Source organism: Lutjanus erythropterus, chromosome 21 (assembly GCF_056507025.1).
Source record: "Lutjanus erythropterus isolate fLutEry1 chromosome 21, fLutEry1.hap2, whole genome shotgun sequence".
Classification (NCBI taxonomy): domain Eukaryota; kingdom Metazoa; phylum Chordata; class Actinopteri; order Lutjaniformes; family Lutjanidae; genus Lutjanus; species Lutjanus erythropterus.
This window is the reverse complement of record NC_139337.1, coordinates 4,283,560-4,304,496: the sequence shown is the minus strand read 5'-3', so window position 1 is coordinate 4,304,496 and position 20,937 is coordinate 4,283,560. Positions and strand designations below refer to the sequence as shown.

At 38.6% G+C, this 20,937-nt stretch overlaps 1 protein-coding gene across 1 annotated transcript in view; it reads left to right on the top strand.

Moving 5' to 3' along the window:
- stk17a (serine/threonine kinase 17a) overlaps positions 1-20,937 on the top strand; it is a 45,491-nt gene that overhangs the window by 22,859 nt on the left and 1,695 nt on the right. The window contains exons 3-6 of the mRNA XM_084747619.1: positions 18,259-18,406; positions 19,467-19,593; positions 19,689-19,737; positions 19,971-20,150. Of these exons, the coding sequence (XP_084603745.1) occupies positions 18,259-18,406; positions 19,467-19,593; positions 19,689-19,737; positions 19,971-20,150 (504 nt within the window). The remainder of the gene's footprint in view (positions 1-18,258; positions 18,407-19,466; positions 19,594-19,688; positions 19,738-19,970; positions 20,151-20,937) is intronic.

Genomic DNA, 20,937 nt, shown 5'->3' with positions numbered 1-20,937 from the left:
CACATGCAGCGCAGACACAGACATTAACCTGCAAGCAGAGCAGCTGTTGCTGCTAGCACTGCTAACATTAGCAACACTGTGTGTCAGGCTGGCAGCTAACATCCAGGTAAATGATGTTGTTAACATGCAGACTCTGTGATCCTTTTTGTCCTGAAAAGGTAAAGCATTTAATGGGATGTTGTCAAATATATGCGCAAAGTTCGTATTGCACATTTCACCAGAATTTAAAATGCAATTTAGCAATGGTAGACTGGGATTAAGGGCTTCATATGGCTCTTAATACACGCAGGTTATGCTCAATTTTAACTGCTTTCTGAGAGTTTTCTCACTGTTAGACTAGTTGACTAGTCAAAATTATATTTTGGGGTTAATCAACAGGGAAGTTAGTTGCCAGGAACATCCCTAATAAAAGATTATTTGTTATGATCCAGCATAAAATAAAGAAAATTGACTTGACATCTCATAAACAGTGTGATTTGGCAGTATTTTACTCTAGAAAATGAAAATATGGGCTGTGTCAGAATACACTGATATATAACCACATGTGTGTGAATATTGGTTGTGATTGGTTATGGTTCTGTTGCTGACTATGCAGTTGGAGTTTGATATTTTTAGTGTCCAGGAGTGTCTTAAGAATCTTGGCTGTAATTGTTTGTGCCAGAGTGTAACTGGTGAGTACACTGAGATTTGGTCAGCCTGTGACTAAACATAGAAAAGCCACAGACTATAAACAATGTGATATTGTCAAAGGAAAAGTGTGAGAGAGGAACAGGAGATATAAAGCTGTTTTCAGTCCTGCACAGCTTCAGGCCAAACTTTAATGCTCCAGCAAACACGAGCTATTCCAACAATGTGCCTCGCCTCTGTCCTTTTGTATACACACACACACACAGATTGTGTTGTAGAATATGTGTGGATTGGGTTTCCTGTGTACCAGGATTAAGGCTGAGAGGTGAAGGGGATGTCAGACAGACGGACTGACAACAGTTTTGATGTGTTAAGTCCATCAGTAACACTGAATAATGAGCAACTGGAGCACACACTCTCACACTCACACACACACACGTGATGCTGTATGGTGTTGACTACAGTAGCCGCACCAGTTGTCGATGATCTCATCTCTCTGGTCATGCCCTGGCCATGCTTGACCTGGTTCCCATAGTGTGTTTGTGTGTGTGTGTGTGTGTGTGTGTGTGTGTGTGTGTGTGTGTGTGTGTGTGTGTGTGTGTGTGTGTGTGTATGTGTGTGCAGGCATCAGCTCATGGCACGTCAGGCTGATCAAGAAGGTCTCTCTCATTTCCTCTCTCCCTCTTGCTGCCCCTGTCACTCTCTCCCTCCACATGCCATATTGGATTTTGCCTGCATCCCTCACCACAGTGACACACACACAAACACACACAAACACACACACACACACACACAGATGAGTCTATGTTCAAACAGTTGAGGGCAAACTGTTAGATTAGATGGTATTGACACATTCTGGCCGAGCTGTCATGTGTCTTGAATGACCTCTACACATCCAGACACTGACAGTGTAGCAGAGCAATAAAACCGCACAAATGTCCTACAAGGCTCTTGCACCGTACGGATACTTCTTCAGTGGTTTATTCCACAGCAGCACATCATATTAAAAGTGGTGATATTGAAACTACATTGTTGATCCTCACACCTATTTTCCTTTTTAAACAAAGAAATGCAACCATTCGCCTTCTAAATTCAAGTTTCTCTCTTTTACCGAACTAAGACGAGATTAATTGGCTCATTAACTCCTTATAAAACACACTTCATTCAAACTCGACAGAAAAACATGTAAAACTCACCTAAACCGCCATTAGTCTGTTCACTGTTCCAACAATCACCAGCTCTGGTTTGGTCAAATTAAATCTTTAAGTCACTGTGTGAAAGAGTGCAGAGAGTCTGACTCTGCAGGCTGTTTACCTCATACACTCATAGACCAGCTGAGTTGGTGTGTACTGTGTGTATTGTGGAGCAGTGGCTGTCATTCTGCAGACTATTGCATTAGCAAAATAAAATGAGTGAATGAAAATGAAAGGCAATACATTCATCTCTGTGCCAGAAATCCGCTGTAGAAAATAGGTAATTATATTATATGTCTGTGGAAAATATTCTTGCATATTTTTTGTCACACTACCACATAGCAAGTTGACCTACTTTATTAAAGAACTTGACACTGCTCAGTGAGGTGTCATATTAAAAATGCAAGTGACTGTGCTAATTTGCATTGCAATGAATTAAAATATTTATTTCATTTTCATATAATCATTGCGATCTTTTGGACTAATTTGGCAATCATTTGACAGCAGGTCTGTTATGCTGCATATGTTCTTTAGAGACCAACAAGTGTTAAGTTTGAAAAAAAGACATAGTGGATAGGGGTGGGAATCTTTGGGCACCTGCCGATTCGATTACGATTACGATTCAGGGGCTACGATTCGATTATAAAACGATTATTGAAGCATCTTTATGTATATTGATGCACTTTTTCACAAACACATTTCTTTTTGTCTCACGGAATAAGCATTTGTCACTTGCAATTTTTAAAAACAGCGCATTTGTAGTAAGAATTCATTTCGATTATATTTTATTAAACTATTGGAAATATGTGCAAACTGGAAAGTACCAACAGTAGCCACTAGTAGCCGCAGCAACAGCAGCCTGCCGTCTGCCCGACTCCTCCGTCGGGTGGAATCGAGTTACGGCTTCTCATGTTTGTTGTGTTGCCAAAGTATTTTATTTTAGCTCGACACAGCTTACATATAACGTGGCTCTTGTCCAGTTCGCTTCCGCCGTCGACGTTGTAGAAGCCGAAGTGTTTCCACACGGCTGCTTTTAAATTAGAAGGAGCTGTTCGGACCTCATGGCGAGGTGGCTGCCGGTCGGGCATGTTTGTTTTCCGCTGTGCGCGTGTCGCTCCAGGTGCGCGTCCCAAAGTGTCCCGGCGATGACGCGTACCGCGCTTCTTAGTTCCACATTATTTAGAAGCTTCTGTATCACTTTAATTAACAGATTTAAATAATCGAAATTTGGACGTTTGTGAATCGATTCAGATTCGTCCACGTCCGAATCGCGATGCATCTAAGAATCGGAAATTTCCCCCACCCCTAATAGTGGATATTCTTTATGACTTTGAATGTCGTGCTTACTTGAATACAATTCCCAGACTGTGGTTTCTGACTGAGGAGAGGTTGAATAGAAAATGCATTTTCACCATTTGGCCTTGTCAAGTTAGTGTGACGATTCACAGTTAGAAACTTTCAGGCTTGGTGTTCTTCTCTTTCTGAAACAGGTTGCAAAGTGCACAATAGCTGTCATCCATCTGGTTTGTGGTCAGCAGCTTGGTAGGCTGTGGTTTTAGTATCTTATACCACCAAAATAGCTTTAATATCTTCCATTTGTCTTTGTTTGTGTGTGCATATTTCATTTGTCTTGAGTGTAGGTAAGACGCCAGCCACTGCTGACAGTTAGGCTGAGCAAAAAAAAGAAACTGAGACAAAGACAGACATTTTAATTACCTCTTTCCCTTAGAAATTCACTCATAAAATGATGGACAAATCAGAACACAGGCCATTAAGCTTTAACTTCCCAATCCCTGACCTGCAAACAGTAAAAAAACAAAATTGTATACAAAACAAACACCAGAAATTTAAGACAGTAGAGACTATTCTAAATGTCAGTGTCATGGTGTGCTCTGCACCACATTCTTTCCCCGAAACCTTTCAAGGCATTTTTCTTGCTTTAAGCCCTGTAATCGATTGAGAAAAGACTTTATTTCTGAGAAGTCATGTTTTTTCCTCTTTTTTCTTTTTTTTCCTTGTCCCCTTTTTGTATCAGTTTAGTCTAGTGGACAGCTCTAAATACTAAATAGTTATACCCATAAGCCTTTGCTGCTTTTGCTGTGGTGTAGAAGCCTGTCGACAGTGCAAATCAGAGCTGTAGTGAATTCTAAAAGCTTGTTACAGTGGAGAAGAAGAAACCGCTCTAAAGTTGCCAAAAAACTGAATTCAGTGAAGCGACAGACTGTAAAAGCAGTTTTCTTCATATGTAGCAGAACATGAACCTTGAACTGGTGATTCATGCTCCCACAGCCTCCAAAAATTGTCTGTGGAAAAAGTGAATGAGACCGTGATGCTCCAAATAGCCCCGTCCACTTCACAACTCTGTTAACTTTTGCAAATAAAAGCAGTGGATTTAGTTTAAAGATGAAATGAATAACTGTGGGTGCACAAAACATTGGGTGCAAATTTTTACCACAAGTCCAGTATCATCAAACTTTATGTGGTTTTCTTGCCACAGTCTGCCTCTCTGACTCTGGTCTGTGTCTTCATACAGTGAGACGGAGACAGAGCGGAGAGGCTGCCAGTGTTGTGAGGATTGTAGTGTGTTACAGGATTACTTGCTGTCAGCAGCACATGCTATACAATGCAATCTGTCCTGTTAAGGAGATCCCATAAATGCCCCTTTAAATGGTCCAGCAGCCCAATCCTCCCCCACCTCAGTCCATAATCCCAATCCCAGCCATTGTTCATAAAAAGGATAATCCCAGAATTAACCCTGAATGAGGATAGTGCTCCTTGTCACAGACACACACACTCAACAAGAACACAGACAAAACTACGTGAAAATTTTACTTGTTTTTTTTTTCGTTGTAGTTGTTTGTTTGAATGAAATTGCCTAGAGCTGCAACAATTAATCAGATTGCTATTATTCATCAATTATTAAATTAATTTCCAAGTATTTTGATTATAATCGGTATCAGTAATTTTTTAGGAGGAAGAAAGGTTTTTTGATTTCAGCTTCTTAAATGTGAATATTTTCTGGGTTTTTTTTGCTCCTTTATGAAATAAACCTATCAACATTTTCAACATTTTCTGGCATTTTATAGACCAAACAACTAATTGATTAATTGAGAAAATAATTGACAGATTAATCAGCACTGAAAATAATCATTAGTTGTGGCCCTAAAATTGCTGCATTGATACGTCTAATTAGGCATCTTTAGAAGGCAACATACAGTATATTTGTCTCATAATTCATGGTAGCACTACATGTTTGGAGCATAGATGCACTCTGTGGCCACTAGGGTTGGCTATCATTGCTGCTTTATTCAATACCTTTTTTTCAAGTTTCCTTTTTATGAAGAATGCTTGCATTGATTGGCTGCGAGCAACATCAAATAGTCTTTATTTCATCTGGGTTTAGTTTAATCAGCCTACACAAACTGCTAACATGATGCTTACAGTAGAACCATAAAAAGACTATGAAAAAAAAAAAAATCAAAAGTTAAGTGACTAAAATATGACACATGAAAGGATGTACTGTACTCTTGTGTTTGCAGCCAGTTTCCTCAGCTAGCTGAGAAGTCAAGTTTGTCTTTTTTTTTTTGGAAACGATGCCTTCAGGAAACACCACGTCACAGTTCATGGCAAAACTGGACACAACAAGTTAAGGAAGGCTGTGTTGTGTAAAATTGCCTGTAATAAATGTACTGGCCACCAAATTTAGGGGCTTTGTGGCCCATGGGACCATTTCTTAATAATATTAACATTTTTTCCCGTGTGGTGTAGGAGTCGACCAATTAACAGCCCGGCTGATGATCAGCTCCAGTATTCAGTAGTTTTCCAATCATTTGGGTAATTTTTAAAAAAAAAATTAAAGAAAGAATTCTCTCTAATCTCACTGTGAACTGGGACTGGGACTGAGGACAGGGAATTACTGTTAATGTAACTGCTTTTGGCTCAGTTCTCAATGTAAACATGAATATTTTTAACAGTGCACCAGGTTAAAGGGTTCCATGAATAATTTACACCATTAGTTCTCTGAGAATCTCTTTCATATCCGAGCAAAGTTGGTATTGTAACTGAAATATCCCTAAACAAATCAATATTGATATCGAGTTGAATTGATTCGGGACCTTGTGAATACAGCCCTACTGTTTACAATAAATTTACCCTAGTTTGCCCTAAATGTAATCAAATATATATATATATATGTGTGTGTGTGTGTGTGTGTGTGTGTGTGTGTGTGTGTGTGTGTGTGTGTGTGTGTATGTCTATCAACTCCATCCCAATATATACATATATATATACATATATATATATATATATATATATATATATATATATATACATATATATATATATATATATATATATATATATATATATATATATACATATATATATATATATATATATATATATACATATATATACATATATATATATATATATATATATATATATATATATGTATATGTATATATTGGGATGGAGTTGATAGACTGGATTTGTTTTTTATTATTAAATTTAAAAAAAACAATATCAGCTCTATTAGGTACCAGTAAATTGCTCAGACCCTAATAATCACTTATAAACAACCAAAGGGAAAAAAAAAAGGAAAAAAAATCAGTTCAACTCAGTGATATGATGATAATAACAATCATATGAATGAAGGGATGAGTGTTGGATCCATGTGAGAGTGCAAGAGCTCATGGAGGCAGCATTTAATCCATCTAACCACAGAGCCCAACCCCACTTTTTTATTTTCCTCTGTGCTTTTTTTTATATGGGAGGGAAATAGAGCAGAATGCCTTCATTCTTTCTGGGGAGGGATGTTGACAACATCCTCTTGTCTTTTTTTCCCCTCCCCATCTTTTATTTGGCCGACAGCTGACAGATATTTCGGGCAGTGGGGCAAGTGGCGATGACGGAGGCTTCAAGGGGAGATGGAAGGAGGAGGGGGCCAGATTTTCTACGAATGAGGGTCAGCTGCACATAGGAAACTATTCATGCCCTGATGGGAGGGAGGGAGGGACTGGTGAGGAAAACAGGCAAAGGGGCCATAGTTTTTTTTTTTTTTTTTCAAGCTGGATGGGAGAGGAAGAAAGAGATGAAGAGTGAGAGAGATGACAAAGGAGAGACACAGAGGCGAGAATAGTGTAAATGAGAGGGCGATGGAGAGAGCGGTTAAACAGAAAGAGGAAGGCATCCACAGAGAATGAATGAGGGCGATAGAGTGCTCCATGGCCTCACTGCTGGCCGAGCTCCAGCCAGGAGTTCATTATGTCAGTTGAGCTGCACGAGCGCACGTGACCAGCCTAAGCATGGCCACTCGCCCAGAGACGGAGTCATACAAGAAGAAAAACACGGGAATGACTTTAGGGCTCACATTGACTTGTTATACTCATAGTTTGTAACTCACTCATTCTTGAGAATTGGGACAAATCATATCCTACCAAAAAACTTTAACAATTATACCACTAACACTAATTCCTTTTTTTCATGAAAATAATAATTATTATTAATAATTTCTAAATTTGCTGTGTGCCAGGAACATTGTTGTTCCAGACAAGAATTCACAACTTCAAACAATTAGAAAATGTCTTAACAACCTTCAAAATCTAAAACTAACTAAAAAAAAAAAAAAAAAAGATTAAATCAGTGGGTGGGGGAAATATTTGGTTATTGGATGCATCGTGATGTGGACATGGAAGATTCTGAATTGATTCATAAAAGTGAAAAATCGATTTTCTAAATGTCAATTAACATGATGCTGACGGAGTGAAAAGGTGGAACACCCAGACAATCTACAGGTAACGGAGAAATGTTTTTATCTTCTCTAAAAGCAGCATTTGCAAACATGTTTTAATTTAGTGTCTAAATGATTGTGTTTGTGAGACGAAGGTGAAATGTATTGTAATACTTTTTACCATCACCCAGAGACAAAGTTATTCACAGAGTGGAGCAGTGATCAGCTGTAACAATTTAACAACTTCAGCCAACTCTGTGATGAAGAAAATAACTCTACTCAGTCTTTTTCACAGTAAAAACTCTGTACCTGCTCTGCGTGTTGGACACTGATGTCTTTCCGCAGAGCTCACAGTGCAGCCAAAAGGCTTCTCTTCACTGCTGGGGACATAACGCTAATAACACCACACACAGCAAAACAATTCACCTCCCCCTCATTTTGTTATTGTCACACAGGCAGGGGACTGTAGGATTCTTTCAAATTGATTAATTCATTAATTAATGTAGTATTCTTCTTCAGTGTATTCTTTTTGTGTTATAACTGATTTTGTGTGTTTGACAGAGTTGACAGAACTCAAGTCCTCAGCCACAAAAAATGCTTTAATAAAAATTAACCACTTGGAGGCTGTTGCATTACAAGGTTTAATAGCCAAGAGTTTGATCTTTAAAAGTATATATTCCAGTATAATGGAGTAAAAGAGAGTACAAATCAAAACCCTAATAATACGGTTTTGTCCCAGTTCTCAAGAATGTGAAATGTATAGATTCTTATATTGAAGTTTTCTGTTGACTCCTGGTCAGCTTAGTCATACATAAAGGATTAAGTAGGTGTTCTACATTCTTCTTCCTCTCAACACATCTCATGAAAAGACCAAAACTAATAAGATGTTAGTCCATCACACAATACTTTCTGACATCTCTACTCTGTGGCTCTCAGCCCCAGACAACTGAAGAAATCTATAGGAAAGGACATGTTGTTGGGGACTGTTTACAGAGGTGGGACCAAATTTTTGTTCTGCATTGACAAGTAAGCCTCAGGTCTTTGAGAAACTCATAACTAAGTCATAATTTGTTCTTCACCAAATTTTAGGCCATTTTAACAACAGAGCCTTGACTTATTGTTCCATGTGCAACTTTAGATGTTGAACAGAGTTGGAAGTTGTTGCATCTCTGTCTGTAATGTCTGACCCACACATTTTTGTTGACCAATACATAGGCTAGTTTTGTATGAGACCTTTGGTATCATTTTTTTTCCTACTGGCAAGTAAAACAATGTTAGTTCTTCATGGTTCTTTCCTGCAGTTTGACTGGATGCTGTAAGTGTTGACTTGCTGAGAATGAGTGGTATTAACATTAGCTGACACAGGAGATAGTTCCTTAGCCGAGTCAGTGGTGTCAAATCGTTAAATTTGTGAGTCTGACTCACATGACTTGAATCCACATTAGCTAATATTTATTATCTTGTAATTTGTGTTATTATTGGCTATTTTATTGTTTTGATGTCATGTTCTAGTTCATTTCTTTTTCTGCTTTCCTTTCGTGCTGCTTTTGAGTTGTATTCGTCACGCCCCAAGCTAATGCACTAAAGCACAATAACAGCTTATACAATACAAAGAAGACTGTTTGATATAATGCTCACATGGTGCATATACAATGATGCATTTGTGTTTAATCAAATAACTACAAACCCTGGGAAGGGTGGTCCAGAAAAGAAACACTGATTAGTCCCTGTGACTCTGGGCAAACTGGGTCTCAGGGATCATGTGTGTAGTTTTTCACAGTAGGGGCCCTCAGCTCATTTTGACCCTGGGGCCCCATAGTTAATTTGACCCTATATGTAATTAATGGTGATGTCAGATTTCAGGCATTTGGGCAAATCTGGCTTCATTGCTAAACTGTATGTTGCCATCTCTCAGCAGTAAATGGAGCCATTACTGTGTGGGAAAGTCCAGTTTGCTGCACATGAATACATGATGAGTGCAGGATGAAGGGCCGCTCCAAGGCATTCACTTGACCTCACTCTGACTTTATCATTCCCCTCTCTCTGTCACGCACATTTGTCTCTTTGTCTCTGCTGGCCTTTGTGGAGACACTCTCCTCCACCGATCTGCTTCTGCTGGTGCATTTCTTCATTGTGATGGGACAATTAGAGTTTGACTGATAAGTCCAATCCCTCCACTCACTCTCTGTGAGACCTTGTGAGGCATCTTTGTTAAGCCCATAACAATAATTACATTATTGACACATCAGGGTCAGCAGAAATTGTAGACATTGTGTTTGCATGCGTGTTTGTTTACATAGCACCACCACGGCCCGTGACACTAGCCGCATTAGCAAACACCGAGTCAACACAGGTTGACCTACAAAATAAACAGTAAAACAACATGAAACGTGGAAATACCCAAAACTTCCAAGTTTAATGTCATGTCATGAACAGCCATTATTGATCCATCCTTGATTTTGAACCAGTACTGGCCCTCATATTGCCTGTTGAATTTTTTGAAATATTGATTGATTCATTAGAGTGTAAACAAGAAGGCAAAAAAGAAAAAGAAAAACATAAAAATAACAGTTTTTGCACTTGCTTCCCAGCCCCTGCAGTTAGATTTCAACAGCACTGTATTTCAATTATGGTTACTAAGACAGGCCTAATCATGCTGTCATTTTATCAGTGACATAAAATGGTCTTAAAATGACAGTAATAGCATTTAGGTCAATTATTCTGGGACAATATTGCCCAACAAAAGTAGTTATTGGGACAGCCCAATCTTCATAAAGGAATATCCAGTTGGAGATGGGATGGGATGGGATATTGACATAATGACAGTCTTCGGGTATCAGACACTTGACACCAATCTGCAATATGATTTAAATTCCTCAACACTCTGTGTTTCCTCATGTTTTCTACTTGTAAACACTATGCTTAGTTAGTGCAGATTGTGAACTGAATATCACTTTTAACTAATGTTCTGTATATGCATGTAATACAAGACAAAAGTGTTCAGATTTACTGTGCTACAATTACAGCTGGAGTGAAAAAAAAGGACTAGTCACAAAAATGACAATAACCAGCATCAACCAAAATAAACCACCATGTTCTTAACAAACACATTACAAACACATGCAAACACATTACCAACACTAACAAACAGTAACATTTGCATTTTGGAACATGAAAGAGCAACCTTAAACTCTCAGCAATGCATCATGGAAAATTATGTAAATTAGGGCAGTCTTACAACCTAATAGTAGCACATGTGAATGTTAGAGGTCAGACTATTACACAAACTATGCAAGCTTTCCAGACTGAAGTTCAGTCCTAAGCCTCATGTAATCTTACTACTTCTACTATAACTACTACTACTACTACTATGATAATAATAACAGTAACAATCATCATAATCATAAACATCAAGACAAAGAGTGTTGGTAGGGGCAGAAATCCAAATTCATGTATCGGAACTGAAAAAATGTGGATCAGTATCTCTATATCCACTACTTTTATATGTGCCCTGTCCTTCAATGAAAGGCTGCCTTAAGATAACAGTAGACCCTATCCATTCATTTCAATCATTTTTTTATTTCATGTTAACAGGAGGTATCCTCACACTTTTCATGTACAGCAGGTCCAGACTGTACTCTTTATAATATTATTTACGGAGACCCAACAGTTCCCACCAAGAGCAAGAACATTCCCTCCCATTGTTTATAGTTTGTGTTTGTGTCCATGGTATGAATGACTGAAGCAGGTCAGATATGAAGCAGAATATTTAGGTCAGCTGACGTTCATGTTTTCAATTTTTTGAAACAAAACAATCTGAAGCTGAGCGTGACGGGCGGCTGATCAGAGCTGAATCAATCGATTCCCACAGTGCTGTGCTGACACCGATTTCATTAATTACATTAGCAACTCGCCAATCAAACTCTGACTGCCCTCTGACCTGTCACTGGGCTTCAACTCAGTGCCAGGCTTCATGGCCAGCACACAGACTACAGGCCAGTCTGCTTTTGTTTGGGACCATATCAATGGAAATGCTTTCTTTTTTTTTTTTTTAATAAATGTTGTGTCTGTTTCTGGTAGTGTGGATGACCCAGTTAATGAGGCGTCTTGGTCACTTGGGTCTTCATTCAAAATGTTTCGTCAGCAGATTCATTTATAAAGTAGATTTCTTGATTCCTGGCAGTCTGTCCTAGAATTTATGTTCATGAAATGTTATGCATATGCAGAATGTTATGCCTGAGGATCTGAGGCTTGTAGAATTAGTAACATCTTTGAAAAAATAAGGATTGCCTGCTTTCCTGGGGCAAGCAAATCTGGCAACTGTTAAAGAAGAATTAAACCATGAAACTTTTTTGATAATCAATTTATTTTCAAAGTTTCCATGCAAAATGTCAGAAAATGGGTTTTCAGCCTCTCAATTATAGAGACTTCCTGACATTCTTTGTTTATTATCATATCAAACTGAATATCTTTTGGTTTAAGACTGACAAAACGAGACACTGAGATGGACATTTCTCACTATTTTCTTTTTTTTTTAGAGCTGGTGCAGCCCTAGATTAAACATGACAATTAAATTCATTCTTTGTTGTTTGATAGATACTAATAAATAAAACAATTTGTACAGGAGCTAGTAAAAATTTATTCTGGACAAGAAGATTTCTGATCCACTTGCACAACCAGGCAAGTCAAAAAAAGGCATCACCGTTGAGCCCTGCACTTCTTAAAACTTTTTTGTTGTTGTCGTTTTTACTGAGTGGTTCAGCATGTGCAAAACACAACACACCACTACAAGTTCAAGGACACAGAGGGAGCTTGAGTGAAAAAATCAAAAGCTGCTATTACTTCAGACCTAAAGTAAACAGCAAACAAACTGGCTCACAACAATCATTTTGGCTGATAAACAGGAATAGAGAGGCAAACCACGAACATTTTTGTGAGTACCATAACTTATACTCATTTTGAAAAAAATGTACATGTTATAATTTAAGACATTCTGGGACATCCAATACCTAAGGAATGGAAGTTATGTAGTGAAGTAATGTAAGTGATTATGTCATTGACAAATATTTAACCAAGAGATTGTTGATAGCAAACAAGAAGGCAATAAGAAGCTACTATAGAGCAGTGTTTTCCAAACTTTTTTTCTGGGATCCACTTTTTAAAAATGACAAACCATTGCGACCAAATTTGTGATCGGCCTTATCAATACATCCTAGGATGGATGATTTATGACACAGTGGAAAAATCACATGGACTTGTTGATATATAACCCTCAAGATAATTGACTTGTATACACCCGTCTTTGACAACAAACACTTATATGCCCAATAAACCTGTGGTTGTACGTTCAAGAAAAACCCCAATAAACTTTAAAGTTTCAAAAAAAAATAATAATAAAATTAAAATTTATTATATTGCTTCATTGCAGTTGCATTGCAATCCTATTTAAAAAAAAAAAAACAACAAAACTTTTTCATCATCAAATTGTCCAGCTAATATACATGCCGTTGTCCAAAATAACCGTATATAACACTGACGTCACACAATAACACAGCAAGTTAAAATGACTGATTTTCCCAGCTGAGTCTGGATGATTTGGAGAGAATGATATTTGGCTCATATAACAGTGATTTCCCATCAGAAAGGCTGTAAAGCACTGAAAATATTCTAAATACAGCATACACTTAAACTGATACTGATTGTACTGTTTGTAATACTCTGATTATGTAGTACATACAGCCACACTTCAGGCATACAAGATGAATGAATCATATCCAGTTTTTAATTCAAGGCCAAATCACCCAGAAATTAATCTCATTGAATCCTATTGAAAACATACTCTGGTAGATTCTCACACTTGTGAATATGAATATGAATATGAATATATTGATGTATTTGCTCCTGTGTATTGGACCGACCTTCCACAGTGTTTGGTTGTTGTGTTTTGTGTTTGTCAGACTGGATTAATTTCTGTCTGATCCTCCGAGGAATGAACTCTCATTCCAACGGTTTAATGCACGTGCAGGAAGCAGCCATACGTGCAGGTGTGTGTGTACAAGTGTGACACAGATTAGAATACCAGTCTCACACACACATTCCCTTAACTGACCTAATTATTTATCACAGTTCTCCTTCTTGTGCTCTCTGGTTTTTGGCACTTTCTCCATTAACACGCCGCTTTCTCATTAAAGTAACAGCTTGAAATTCTGTTAAATGAAGTCTGTTTAAACGAGTCTGACATGAGTAACTATGGAAACATAAACATCTAAACTAGGCTGGACCCGGTCAGGCTAATTATTAGGTTCAACTTCACCTCAGGGTGGTGTGACAATAATGAGGAAACACTGTGTTTCTGAGTTCAGAGATTGATGTTATAACATTAAAGGGACATTTAAAACTGTTAAGTATGATCCTTAAAACTTAAAAAAATGAAATATAGACAGAGAATTATATCAAAAGATACTAAAAATCTCAAGAAAACTCAATCCTGATTTAATATTCACACAAAATAATCTGCACAACATTCACCCAAATTGCTTGTTTTATACCAACAGTTACTGCTTTCACTTAATTGTACAATTTATCAGTTGTTCTGTGCTGTTATCATGTCATGCGTTGAATATAATATGAAATATCCATAACATATGGCACTTAGTCAGGGGTTGCCAGTTTACTTAATGATAGAAAAGGGGCCCTTAAAGCGATAGTTCACCCAAAAATGAAATTTCACTCAGGAGGATGGGTGAAGATCTCCAGTTCACAAAACACTCCCTGAGCTTCAGTGGAAAACAGTGTTGCAGCCAAATCCAGTACAATTGAAGTGAATGGTGACCAGTTTTAAAATGTAGAAAAAAACACAAAAAAAACACAAAATGTCTCCATACTGTTCGTGTGGTGTAATCCAAGTGTCCACAAGCTGCGACATTAAATTTTGACCCAAAAAGACACTATTTTCACCATTTTTTAGCCTTAATGTCAACTGTAGTCTCTCAGATCTGAACCTCGTGCACACGCCTGAAGCAGGTACACAAGCTCTGCCCAAGCAGTGTAACTGCAGCAAAGAAATGACGTTCCTCTTCTATGTCAAAGTCCTTAGACATTTTCCTCTTTGCTGAAAGTTTGCGAAGTCAACTGTGTGTAACAAGTCAGTATTTCTGAGCAGATCTCTCTCTGTTGTCTGAGTCGCTTCCAGGTAGCATGTAAACACAGATGTGAAGGTATCACAAGATCTATATCTTGTGCCGCGCTGCTTGGGCGAGAGGATGCACAAGGATCAGATCTGAGAGGCTACAGTTGACATTTGATGACAGTCTTTTTGGGTTAAATTTTAATGTCGTGGCTTACAGACAGACATTTTGTGTGTTTTTTGTGTTATTTTTTTACATTTTAAAACTGGTCATTGTTCACTTCAGTTGTACTGGATTTGGCTGCAACGCTTTTTTTCCGCTGAAGCTCTGGGAGTGTTTTGTGAACGGGAGATCTTCACCCATCTTCACATCACCTAAAAATGAAATTTCACTCAATATCTACTCACCCATGTGCTGAACTATCACTTTCAGGAAAAAGGTTGGGAACCACTGCTTTATACTATCATATTGTTTTTTAGTGCACTGCTGCCTGAGGGGTCAAAGGTCACAGACGTTCAGTGTTACTGTTCAGCCTCACCCCTTATGTGCCGAGATTTCTCTGAATTGTCTGAATCTTTTCATGATATTATAAATTGTAGAAGGTGAAATCTCCAAATTCCTTGAAATTATGTGTTGAGAAATGTTATTCCTAAACTGTCGGTCTATTTGACCATATTGTCTTTGATCTATTTGATATCTTGTCTTTGCATTGTATTCAAATGAATACAAGTTGAAAAGGATTTGTACAACATAGCATTCTTTAAAATTTACTTTTTACATAGCATGCAATACAATTTGTAAAGCTTCAATAATTAATCAATTATGAATCTAATATTACTTTCATTGTCAACTATTTTGATAATTGATCAATCTCTTTGAGTCATTTTTTGGGGAAAAAACCCTCAAAACTCTCTAATCCTGGCTTCTTAAATGTGAATATTTTCTGGTTTCTTTACTCCTCTCTGACAGTAAATGAAATATCTTTGGTTTGTGGACAAAACAAGACATTGGAGGACGTCATTTTGGGATTTGGGAAAGACTGATGAACATTTTCTAACATTTTATGGACCAAACTACTAATCGCAGAAATAATAGTCAGATTAATCGACAGTGAAAGCAATTGTTAGTTGCAGCCCAAAACATTTGACTTGACTGCTCTGAGCACCTTCTGTACAGCAGGATCAGGAGCTGTGTGTAGCTCAGGTTGTAGTTTTGTCACACCCACTTAATGTGGAGTGTAGAATGGAGGCTCTGTGGGGAACTCAATGACTTTCATTCCCATGCATCAAGTCTAACCTGCACACTGTTTTTCCAGTGTTTTTATTCTCTCTAGCTGGGTTAAAGGCCTTCTCTTCTCACCTTGAAAAACCAAAACACACTCACCCACCCCTCCTCTTCTTCCCCCTCTCCACCTTCCTCTGAGATAAAGCCTAATTCAGCAGCACCCTGAGGGGATGCCTTGTCTATTCCTGACTGCCGTCTCTCTCCTCTTTTTCTTTTCAATAAGTATAATTGAGTTTATCCATCTTAGGTTATCTCAGGTCAGAGGAAATTAAAGGTTCTTTAAGAAGGGCAGCAGTATTTCACTTTTCATTCTGCTGTTTGTTTTATATTCACAAGCCTGTTTTCTCATGTGAGAGGTGGAGTGAAAGTGATCAGCAGTACAAATGGCCTCGTTGAAGTGAAGCTCATAATTAGTTTGCTATAATTGGAGGTGCTCTGCTATTTCTGCCACCACCTCCAGCAAGTCAGAACACACACACACTTATGCACACATTTTGAGGCTAGAATGTGATTTATTTCTATGTTGTCTCGTGGGATTGTCCATAAAAAGCCTGACGTAGTCTCCTAATCATTTTGGCGAGGTTGTGGATGAAGTGGGGAACTCAGACTGTAGTTTGGGTTTCCTGCGGCTGCTCCTGTTTCCTCCCACAGTCCAAACACAAACTCTAAATTACAGATGAATGCGTTTGTCTGTCTTTGTGTGTGTGATGATGGGTGACCTGTGTTGCACTTCCCCCACCTCTTGCTTAGTGCATGCTGGGATAGGCTGCTGCACCCCTGACCTTGCACAGGTTAAAGGGATGAGTAGATGATGGTCAGTACGCCCCCAGTTTGGAGCAGGAGTCCTGATGTAGGAAGCTAAACTATGTACTGCTGTGGACAATATATGGAAAATATCAGTTTAAGTGTACGCTATATTTAGAATATTTTCACAGCTTTTCCTTGCTGTCAGACAGACTTTTCTGACAGGAAACTGTTCTTATGTGAGCCAAATACCAATCTCTCCAAACCAACCAGACGCCTTAGAAAAAACAGTAATTTTACCTCACAGAACACAAAGTTGCTGGTCTATTGCTACATGATCTGTTAGTTTGTTTGTGTTATTGTTTGGCTTTGGTGGATCCAAACTGTTCCTTTAAAACATCAAAGTTACAAACAGACAAACTAACAGACTGAGGCGGCGAGAGACTAGCAACTCTCTGTTCTGTGAGGTAAAAATTACTGATTTCATTTATAAAGTTTGGTTGGTTTGGAAAGAGTGATATTTGGCTTTTATTTAGGTGTCTAAAATATGTTTTACTGCTGACCCTGTCCACAGCAGTACATTGTTTAGCTTTCTAGGCCTAGCCTCTAGCCTGACTGGAGTACCTAGCTTTCTCCTAGGTACTTCTGCTACCTCTCCAAACTTGGGGTGTGCCGGCTACCATCTACTGTAGGTAATGTACTCGTCATCACCACATTTCCATACACGTTTGCTGGCTCAGCTTCACTTAGTTTGACTCAGCACATCAGCCCAACACCGCAGGGATTTGCATTTCCATTACAACAAGGCTGCTTGCTTGAAGGTGTGTCTTTTAACTTTTTTAAGTGAAGACAAGCAGCTCAGCTCAAGTCGAGCAGCTGCAAAATGGCAAATATACACTGGACTTCCTATAACTTCTTCACAATAAAAGTCATGTTATCGTGTTTTTCAGAAGCTTTTATTATAAAGCAGGAAGTTTTCAGTTTTCATCACCGGTAACATGTTATGTGGCACAAAGCGAACGTGACAGTAAAATACAGCAGATAAGTGAAAGTTAAAAACCGCAAGACAGGAGAGAAACTAAACTTCAAAGTGCAGAGATTAGCTTCTAAAGAACTGAGAGCTGAACATACAGACACTTTCAGAAACATCTTTCTCTCTGCTCTCAGCATGACAAAAGTGGTAATGGACATACAGATCAGCCCGGCATGGCACGACTTGCCACGGCCAGTCAGTAGAAATCCCCATATGGATAATTACATCATACAACATCAATTCAAATAATCTGAACCATCCCTTTAATAAAAAAAAAGTCTATTTCTGCAGCAGCTGACTTCAATACTGGACCAATTAATCACTTAGACACAAAAACATGGGAAAATAGGGTCCACATTGAAAAAGACAAAAGTTACGCTTTAAGCAGAGGAAATGTATAGATTTTGATAAAGCTGGTGAATCTACTGTATGGTGCTTTTACACTGAAGATTTTCAAAGGGTCAAGTGAACATGTTTGCATTGTAATCTGATGTATGTCCTATGTCTGTGTGTGTGCAGTGCGGCTGGAGGTGAGATCTTCAACCAGTGCGTAGCAGACCGGGAGGACGAGGCCTTCAGCGAGGACGACGTGAAGAGGCTCATGAGGCAGATCCTGGAGGGAGTCGCCTTCCTCCACAAGAACAACGTTGTCCACCTCGACCTGAAGGTCAGTGGACAAACACAGACATGATCCTCCCTTACCACCATTATTTCCACATTTCTTATCTAGTCCATTAATTTTGTCCTATTTTATGATTTCTAAAGTGAGCCAGTCAGTTCTAATGAAATTGATTTGGTTTCTGAAAAAACAAAGAAGCAGAAAGGATTACCAGCAGGAGGACCTGTGATCAAGATCAGCAGACAAATGCATCTTATTACCTAAAAAAATCAATAATAGAATATTTTCACTGCTTTACCTCGCTATCAGGCATCCTTTTCTGACAGAAACCACATTGTAAATGCCAAATATAACTCTCTCTCGCTCAACCAGACTCCTTTTGCAAAAACAGTAATTTTACTCAGAACACAGAAGCTGTTGGTCTACCACTGCCTCATTCTGTTATTTCGTTGGTGTCATTGTGTGACTGTGGTAAATCGGAACAATCCATATAAAACACAGAAGTCACACAATAACACAAACAGGCTAATAGATTGAGGCAGTGGAAGACCAGCAACTCTCATGTTCTGTCAGGTAAAATGACTGATTTTGCCCATGGAGTCTGGTGTGTTTGGAGAGAGTGATACTTGACTGTTACAATAAGGGTTTCACATTGAAAAGGTTGTCTGATGGCAAGGTAAACCAGTGAAAATATTTTAAATGTAGCCTACAATTGAACTGATATTGATTTTGTTTTGCTGCCGACCCTGTCCACAGCAGTACATTGCTTAGCTTCCTACACTGTTAATCCTGCTCCTTCTCCAAACTGGGGGCATGTCGACCACCATCTACTGTAGGTAATACACTGACTGTGGAGAAGAACCACATACAACCACGCTTCAAATAATCCTATAACTATATCTTAAGGTCAAAGGCACTACATATAATATCATCAATCAGAAATAAAACAACTGATTCTGAGAGAAAATGGCATGAAAACAGACTGTAAACCTATAAAACTGTACTGCAAGTAAGCACATGAAGGAGCAGAGATAAGCTGGTTCAGATTAGACAGCTGTAGACATGCGTCTCCTGTCTGACACTAACATGTTCTGTGATGTCCCATCAGCCTCAGAACATTCTGCTGACCAGCAGCTCTCCTCTGGGTGATATAAAGATCGTGGACTTTGGTCTGTCCAGGATGATCAGCAGCCACCAGGAGCTCAGAGAGATTATGGGAACTCCAGAGTACGTTGGTGAGTCAGTACTCAACCCCACTTCCACCATCTCTTGCTTATTTTTGCTCTGATTTTATTCTGAATAATAAATCATGTATTATTCTTGTTTTCAGCTCCTGAGATTTTAAATTATGAGCCTATAAGCACAGCAACAGATATGTGGTAAGACACCTCCTCAGTTTACGTGATTAGATGCTCTTCTTGTACTTCAGCTGGACACTCGGCCTCTTTTCTTCAGAGGTCTCAGGGTCTTTGCTTCAGATTTACTAAGTGTGAGGCTTTATTCAGACCAATCAGTCATCTGTAACTTCATAAAATAAATAATGTATAAAAAAACAACTTTTACTCAGCCGGTCCTCACCCCACCTCCACTGTTCTCCGTGTCGTGTATTTAGGAGTATTGGTGTTTTGGCCTACGTGATGCTGACAGGAATCTCTCCATTCCTGGGCGAGGACAAGCAGGAGACGTTCCTCAACATCTCCCAGCTCAATGTGAGCTACACCGAGGAGGAGCTGCAGCACCTGGACCAGGCTGCTCTGTCCTTCATCCAGGCGCTGCTCCGCAAACAGCCACAGTCAGTCCACACCTCACACACACACACTTATGTGGTACTAAAATAGTACAACAAAGAAGGAGCAGGCACACACTGTCCATTCAATTACAAACGGATTTTTATGTTTCACACAAAGTGAAAAGGAAGGAAGGGAGGATGCATTCATTAATTTAAAGACTCAGCCTGTGATATAGTCTCTTCATTTCAGATTGAAGAACTTTCAGACTTTGAAGGCCAGCTGAAAAAGTGAAAGAAACAATCAGAACCCTCAAGCTTCATTTATCATATCAGTGTTAAAATTTACAAAATAATGCAAAGACTACACAAACATAACAAAGTGATACAGGTACAGTAAAAGTATTAAAAAAGTTCAGCAAAGCCAGGAAATGAATAGTAAACTCAGTCATTTAGACCATCAGGTGACAGAGACAGAGATGTTGTCCTCTCGTACACTGGAAGATTACTGAGGGAAAAATAAAGCAATTCAATGCCGCAGTTTTATATTCTATTCAATACATAGAAGTAATAATATTTTTTATTTTTTCTTGTAGTGTGTTGTTTGCATTTTCTTTTTGATTCTCTTTCATTATGTTGTAGGACAGTGGTACAGTTTTGTATTACTTAGCTACCCGGAGGGTTTAGTTTTACATATTTTTCTGTTCCTCTTGTCACACAACTCAGTGAATATGAAATTTGCTTGCAGAGCAAAAGCACTGTATCAACCAGCAGTCATTACTGAGCTGCTGAGCTGCAGACAAAATCATTATTTTACAATCCTAACATTGTCCAATAAAGTGAACTAAAACAC